Source organism: Eretmochelys imbricata, chromosome 3 (assembly GCF_965152235.1).
Source record: "Eretmochelys imbricata isolate rEreImb1 chromosome 3, rEreImb1.hap1, whole genome shotgun sequence".
In the NCBI taxonomy this organism is placed as follows: Eukaryota; Metazoa; Chordata; order Testudines; family Cheloniidae; genus Eretmochelys; species Eretmochelys imbricata.
In genome coordinates this window covers 65,230,391-65,238,645 of record NC_135574.1, presented here as the reverse complement: position 1 = coordinate 65,238,645, position 8,255 = coordinate 65,230,391, and the positions used below count along the sequence as shown (strand labels likewise).

Genomic DNA, 8,255 nt, shown 5'->3' with positions numbered 1-8,255 from the left:
GAGCAGGTCTATACTACAGGGTTAAGTCGACCTAAGTTACGCAACTCCAGCTACAAGAATAACGTAGCTGGAGTCGACATAGCTTAGGTCAACTTATTGCGGTGTCTACACCACGCTGGGTTCAAGGAAAAGTTTTCCCGTCGACTTCACTGGCATGAGAAGCATAAGGTAAGTCCCGTCATCAATGGGAGAGAACTCTGTGGTCAATTTAGCTAGACCCACTAAACTGACCCCCGGTGGATCAATCACCACAGCGTCGATCCACGGTAAGTGTAGACATGCCCTCAGAGTGCACATACGCTCTTTGGGGTAAGTCCAAACTAATTAAGGTTAGTTTACTCAAATGTTTCACAATTTGTATCATTCTGCACATGCTATTATATAAGATATGTGCTACTTGCATACTAGAAGATGCTTGTTGGAGCAGAACCCTGAGAAAATCAAGGAAAATGTATTTTTAAAAAAACCCACACATTGTTTAATAGTATCAGTTTGAGCAGTTTCAATACTTCCCTTTAAAAATTTAAACAAGTGAAGTCACAATTTTTCTAATGAGAACAATTTGAATTTATCAGAATTTTAAACATAAATAGAGTTTTGGATTATAAATGCATGTCATGTGTTGATTATTATATAATTAAAAAATGTATTTGAAAATTCTAACCCTCTAAGAGTAGCAATACTCAATACATCAAAATATTTGCAGGCTTCAAGTTCAAATAATTCCTGATACGGGGTGATGCTTTTCCAATAATTATTAGGGCAAGTTTTTACTTTATTATATTATAGGTGCTAGATGATCTAGTTTCAGCTTTTATCAGCCTTGTGTACAATTCTCATCATTCCCATGTATCCAGAAACAAATCTGGGCATACTTGAGAGGAGTAATTCGTACCGCTACATTATAATCCTGCTGCATACCATTTACATCCATCCACTGATGACCTGAATAAACAGCAATGATTTTGCGTTTCCATTTCTTCTTGTTTGGCTCTTTAAGGCGGAGATAGACTCCAGATCCAATAGACCCAGACTCAGCATCACAGTACTGGTAGAAGAGATCACTGGATTCATCAGACACGCTACAAAATCGATAGACTAACTGCCCAGATCGATCATCATCAAAACCTGAGAAGTGGATCATGCTACCAGGCATCTTTCTGATTGTTGGGCTGATTCCCAGCTCCATATATTTCTTTTTGTGAGGGCGCTTGAGCTCAAGAACAGCATAATCATAATCCAGGGAAACATCCCCAGTTACACCTTCAAACCAGCCTTTTGGGATCTGGGTACTCTTTACTCTGGTCCACTGGAAGGAAGGTTTACTATCAGAGGTTTTCCGACTCCTCCCTGTTGCCTTTTGTTTTCTGCCACGACCTTTGGATCTCTGCTTCAATTCTGTGGTATGCTCACTGTGATCTCTTGCCACAGAAACATCTCTCTTACCCCTTTGAGCACCTCTGCGTTTCTTGCCCTCACCTTTAGATCGCATCTTCAGCAATCCTACCCTCAGCTTTTTGCTGCCCTTGATGTAATCCTTGCCATTATGAATACAGTGAGCAGCTGTTAGAACGTGCGTGGGGGAAATAAGAATGCCACTGCAGCCTGTGGAAATCTTCACAGCTGTGCTAAAAGGGAAGTTGGTCATGAACCGCTTGTCAGAGATACTGAATCTGCTGTCTGTGCCATATATCTGTCTCTTTCTTCTTGGGGACGTTCTTGTGGTGGTGGTGTTGGCTGCGTCAACTGCTAGCCCTAGAACATTCACATGAGTCAGGGTCCGTGTGCCATTCTCAAAAACGGTCTCATAGGACAGAAACTCCTTCAGGTCAGACAAGCTTGGCACTGGGAGTCTCCTTTGGCATTCAATTCCACACACATTACTCAGCTCTAATTTGGCTTTTGCCTCAAATTTAGGGCTGTCAAGGGAGAAAGTCCGTTCACTCACAATCTGGGGTACGTTCTTCAAGTGCCAGGTGAAATCTTGTTCTGTTGCGGCTCCATCAGTCAGACATAATACGGGAATGGAAAGCATCAACAACAGCAATATATGTCCCATTGTGTTAATGTGTGTTGCTCTGAAAAAGGGAAAATAGAGACTCAAATTGGTATTTAAAAATTAAATTTATCGGATTATATTGTATGACTACAGCACTGTACAATATTTCCATCAAAATCAATGGGAGTAGAATATTAGCATCCGAGTTACAAAAGAAACAGGAACTCATTGAATCTTCATTCATTTCCACACATTTTGATCTCTATAATTCTACTTATGTTATTCATTAAGTAATAAATTACACCTAGATATAAATCATAACATTCGTATTTTAAGAAGCTAGCCCCATTTCCTTGATGTTCTACTTTAACAACATGGCATGGTACCGATCATAAATGCATTCGATACATTTCAAATCCATCAACGTCAGGCTTTATAGTGTAGTGCCTTGTCTAATTTTGTTCTTGTGTTTGTGGCTGAAAACAATCAAGACTGCAAAAATTCTGAAGATAATCTGCAATAAATGCAGATCAATATGTGCAAAATGTTTTTTTAAAAGGCTACATAAAAGTAAAATAGCTTGATTCAAATTAGTACTTTCTCCAAATCAAAATGTTCTTTATTGTATCATATCCAACAGTAGCAGCCTTAGGCCTAAGCAACCTATGCAGCCACATACCATGCATCCAACCAGAAAGACAGATGGCCATCCCTAGTTCTGTCTGTTTCTGGTACCTGTGGACAGTGAGACACATTCACTCCTTAAATTGCCTGCTTGTGCTCTTGCTTTGAAGGATTTGCTTCTGCTCCATCCTCTGGCTTTCTAGTCTGTCTGAGGGACCCAAGAGCCACAGAGCTTCATACACAAAGGGTGAGTCACAAGATAGTAGAAGATGGCTAATCTGGGGGAAGGGTTTCAGGGATTCATAGAGTAGGGAGGACACAGTCATAGGTGGTGGACGAGCTAGATGGGCCTTCCAAGCTATTTCCCTTTTAGATCTCTCAGAAAACTTTTAATACATATTACAGTGGTGCCTGAAGGCCCTGGCTAAGATGCAAGACTCATTGTACCAGGTGCTGTATATACACAAGAGCTTACATTTTAAATAGACAAGAAACACAAATGAAGCATTATTCTTGTTTTACAGATAGTCTTTCTGTGCCTTAGTTCCCCAAGTGACTTTCCCAAGGTCACACAGGAAGGTTATAGCATAGCCAGGAGTGGAACTAAGCTCCTCTGAATCCTAGCCCAGTACCTTAATTGCAAGTCCATTCTAACTCTGTAGATGGACTTGATGCCTAAAATATTAACCAGATATTGGCTGTTGCCATTTGGAGAATTGAGCTTATTCATGTACCCCTCTGTACAGTTGGGTAATATTGAAACCTAAAGCACTGCTTATAATTAAACCTTAAGTTAAGCAATTTAAGGACATGTATGGTTATGCTCTTTGGTTTACCGTAATTACAGTGGAAACCTGGATAAAATGTCTGTTTTATATTACATATAATATAGTTTAACAAATTATATATAGTTTAGCAAAATCTGAATCCTTTGTTTTGGTGAAAATTAAAGATGATATAAAAAGAATAGGGCTAGATATTACATCATCTTCCAATATCCTAAACTTGTGTGGTACACTAACTTTGATTCCTAACTAACTTACTTAGGGCAGGACTACACTACCGCAAGTTACAGCGACCTAAGCGCTGTCTACACCAGTGCTATGTCGGCAGGAAATGCTCTCCTACTGACATAGCTTCTGTCTCTCGTGAAGGTGGAGTAATTATGCCAATGGGGAAGAGCTCTTCCTTGGGCATAGAGCATCTTCACAAGATGCTCTATGGTGGCTCAGCTGCATTGGTGCAGACTTGCCCTTCGATTCATGCCCCCTTACCAATTTATTCTCCTTACAGATCTTCTAAATTTGGACCACTAAGTCTGAGGTAAAGGGAGTTAAAGTGGGCATGAAGGCAGGGGTGTGGCAATAAAGGCAACTAACATGAAGGTATAAGATGATGAACTTTAAAGTAGGCCCGATTCTGTTTTAAAGCATACAAAAAACTTTACTGATATTAATGTGAAAAGAACTGTATTTTAATGTCCTAATACACCTGTTTAACAAGTAGAGACGTGCTAAGAAAGCCAGTTGTTTTGTAGAACTTGGGAAACCTGTCAATATGCAAGACACATGCTTCCTAGAATTCCCCTTCTCTTTGAGCCTAATGACTGGCTCACAATTCAGAGTCCACATACATGGTCTTTTCCTGCAGCTAAGTGTCATAAATGTTTAGGAATGTTCACTAACGCTAGTTTCATGCAGAAAGACTTGGGCATACCACTGCTGAAGTCTTTCCAGTAAGATGGTTGATGTCCCAGCTGGAGCTATAACTAACTTTTCTCTATATGGAGGCTTCCTACAATAAAATGGGTGGGGTGATGTAGCTCCCTGAAATAATCTCTAACACAACCGCAAAGACCACATCACTCTTCCTGTCTGAAAGATTGAATAGAATGGTTATTCTCTGTAAGGGCAGACTTTAGAAGTCAAGAATTTTTACATTTATAATGAACCATTTTTTGTTTGCTATGAGTTGGAAATGAAGTACTTTGAGAGTTGGAAGAAGCCTATACCTAGAAACCTCCTACAAACATAGGAATTGTCATATCAGAGCAAACTAGTTGTCCTAGATAATGGTTTCTTTTATTGCTACACATGTTTAAAATAAACAGAGATCTTAAACACTATGCTGCTTTAAGGTAGGGAGCAAGTGCTTCAGAGAAGGAGAAGAAACTGGGAACAAAACAAAAGGGATAGGGGCAATTCAGTCCCCTGTGAAAAACTTCAGCTTCTCCTTCCAGTTATCAAACCCCCCCAACACACTGATGAGGGTTCTTATCTTGATCTGCTGCATGTACAAGCCCCTCCAACTTTCCCCACTTCAAACTCCCAAACATTTCTCCATCCCCCATAGCAAACTCCCCCCAAAACTCTACGCTCTGCTTCTACTCTGGTCCCTCTTCAACAACAAGCTCCAGTATAACATATCTCCCTCTTCCTACAATTAAAACACCCACAAGCAGATTTGTGGGTCTGCCCCAAATTTCCCATGAATTCATGCATAGTTGTAATTCACTTGCTAATATAGGATTGATGAGAAGAAAAATGAAGCTCAAGTTCCTGGCAGGGTTTTTCCCTCCAATGTCTATCTGTTTAGTAGAAGCTGTGTCCTGGGGTTGTTGAACAGGTACTTATCATTGGAGGGGATTGCACAAGGACTAGGGCTCTAGTAGCTCAAAAACAGATTTAAGTAATGTTCAGACCTCAAAGTGAGGAGTTGTTACTTTAACCTGTTTAGAGATGCATCTTTTTCCACACAATTTTGCAAGGGGAAAAAAATTGGAATGAACTGTTCAGGAAGAAAACTCACTGTTTTGGGGCAACTATCTATCAACATCTAACCACAGATAGCATGTGCAAATCCCAAGATGAATCATGAAAATGTTTAGGGGTAACAGCACCTGCTCCTCCAGACTCCACAGAAGAAACCATTACTCTAGTAATGAGCTAAGACATAACAGTAAATCTCAGTCCTGAATTCTGTCTGCCACTTCATCCTAACTTGTGCTGATATGCTTGATGAGTGCATTAGTTTACATATCTGACCTTCCATTCTGGTTTAAGAAAAACAGAGATCTATTCTGAGATATTGTAAATTTAGGTATGTGTATAGTGCACAAGCATAGAAGCTAATTTTACAAGATATGTATTAAAGCACAAGGCAGGGCTCTGAAATCAAACTAAACTTACTTCAGCTGCAAAATGAATTAATGGAATTAAGGATAATGTCAGCCTTTCCTTATTGCTTAAATTTGTATCTGTGTGTGTGTGTGTGTGTGTGTGTATATATATATAAATAAATCAATAAGGAAAAGCTGACATTATCCTTAATTCCATCAATTCATTTTGGATGAAGTGGCAGATATATATATATCCATCCACTAGATGGCAGAATTAGATCAATTCTCTTTAAACGTATTCTTGCTAAATATTTTATCTTTCAGTACAGTGTAATATGATGCATTATAAAACTGCTTTTATTAAGGATACTTACCCGTAATTTTCTAGACTGAATTTTAAATTAAATTTTAGTTTAGGCTGTAAACTCGTATGTAGGAATTTGTCGTTTTTCAGTCTTCTGTAAAGAGCCGTGCACATTGCACTAATAGTCTCTCATACACCTCTTTCAGGTGGAAAAGATACATTTACCAGATGAACTGCCTTGAGAAAATGACAATTGATAAGATTGCCTGAAGACACTGCTCTGGCAAGTGTTTTCACAACACCCCTCATTTCTGACCCGTACCATCGCTAATTCATTCAGGGTTAGTTTTCCCAGTACACAAAGGCACGGTTGTTTTGTGATAAGAACACTTATTCCACTAGAGAATGAAATGCTCTTAAATATCTTCCCCCAACCCCAAGTGTCCCTCTCACCGCCCCCAATGTTTCTCTCCAGAGACACACAAATGCATACAATTACTGGTGAACGGTGTGTGCTAAACTAAGCAATTTTCTACTTTAACAAACGTTATTTTTACTTTGTATAGCTCAAAGCTCAAGCCCAAAGCTTGCCACGCACTTTATGGACAGATACCATTTCTTTCCAGACAGTACTACGCCCACTATTTTCTTCCCTTACTTTTCAAGGACGAGAGAAAGAAAGCATGGTTGTCAAGCAACTTTTGTTCGTTTTGGAGGATGGTTTGAACAGCTCCTAAAATTAACGCTCTGTCATTAACAAGCATCTTTCACTTCCCAGTGAAACGAAAGCTGTAGAGACCAAAAACGGTCTTTTTAAAATTGCTGTTAGCAGTCGCTTTCACTTCCAGTTAGTTTATTTTATCCATCCCCCATCCCTAGGAATGAGCTGTTCTAGTTGCAGCAGTCTGTTAAATTCTTTATGATTGCAGTGCAACTAGCTTGCCTATTTATTGATACTGATCAGCTTTGCCTGTTTACAAGATTGATGTCTAGTAACTATACAATTCTCTACACTAATACCCTCGTGTACAATTACTACATGCCCTCTGTAATACACTGAGCCCGCATATCAGTGTATTAGGCACAGACAGAAGAATTAGACATAGATGGATGAATTACTCCAGCATTATCAGGAACAGAAGCAGTGTTACCTCAAACATTTTTTCGAAATCACTTTTATGGACATATCTCTCTCAATAGATAGTTCCTTAAACGCGATTCTAAAGTTGCCTAAAAGAAAGAAAATAGCTTTTAGGCTTGTGTTTTAGAGAGAGAGAGAGATCGATCCCAGGTTTCTAAAACAAAATGATCAGTTTTCAAATTTAAATACCTGCTGCCTTTACTTTTTCCATTTCTCTTGCAGATGAACTCGTTTTATAAAAAGGACTCCAGAGGCTGAAAATTAAATAAAAAACTTAGCAGAGATTTTTGTAGCTCTTCACTGCCAGAAGCAATCTGGATAAAATTAGTGTCAATTTCAAAATATGGGAGGAATGGTAACAGAGAAACTGAGCAGATGAATCGAGAGGGGGTGGGGGAAGTTGCTGCAAAAACAGCCTCTCTCAATAGGCAGTGCTGGGACTGTGCAGAGGCAAAAGTATGAAAACTTCCAAAATAAGCCTTTTCTTTCTTTCTGTTTTTAAGCTAAAGCCTCCTGAAAAGTACCAGGAAAAAAAGTGTAACCGTTCAATCTAGCCAAGAATATTTTCATCAAACTGGTCAGGCTATTCAGAAAAAGCTACTTCTAGTGTAAAATCCTGTAACTGGCCAAAATTTATTTCTTGACATCTTTCATCAACTGTATCTATTTGTAAACGCTGCTGTAACAGAGAGGACCACATCTGTGTTCCAGTAAACACGGTCACCTTAACAGAGGAGGGTGGGAGAACAGTGTATCTACCTTTTCCCGCTGAGGCTCCAAACAGCTAGTCCATAAACTCCAGCTCTCAGGTCTTTAAAAAAAAAAAGAAAAAAAAAAAAGGCCGTTCAGCATTTTTGTGGTACGAGTAAGAGGTCTCAGGTGCAGCCCGCATGCCAACGTGCCTGTTTGCTTTCAAAGCAGGCAGCCCCCTGAGAGTTTATTCCTAGCTCAGAAGGCGCCACATAGGAACATCATTGGAAACACCGTTTCATACCTGTTAGCATTCGAGAGAAAGGTGAAAACCTGCCCAAATCCACGGCTCGTAAAACTTTCTACGTAGACATGCAAT

General features: G+C 39.5%; 1 protein-coding gene across 1 annotated transcript; it reads right to left on the bottom strand.

Moving 5' to 3' along the window:
* Positions 1 to 817: 817 nt before the first annotated feature.
* Positions 818 to 7,992, bottom strand: PRSS35 (serine protease 35). The gene is made up of 2 exons (XM_077811632.1): positions 7,946 to 7,992; positions 818 to 2,078 (listed from the first exon to the last, which is right to left on the bottom strand). Exon 2 carries the CDS (start codon positions 2,057 to 2,059, stop codon positions 818 to 820), a length of 1,242 nt encoding a protein of 413 aa, XP_077667758.1. The 5' UTR covers positions 2,060 to 2,078; positions 7,946 to 7,992.
* Between the last annotated feature and the right edge of the window lie 263 nt (positions 7,993 to 8,255).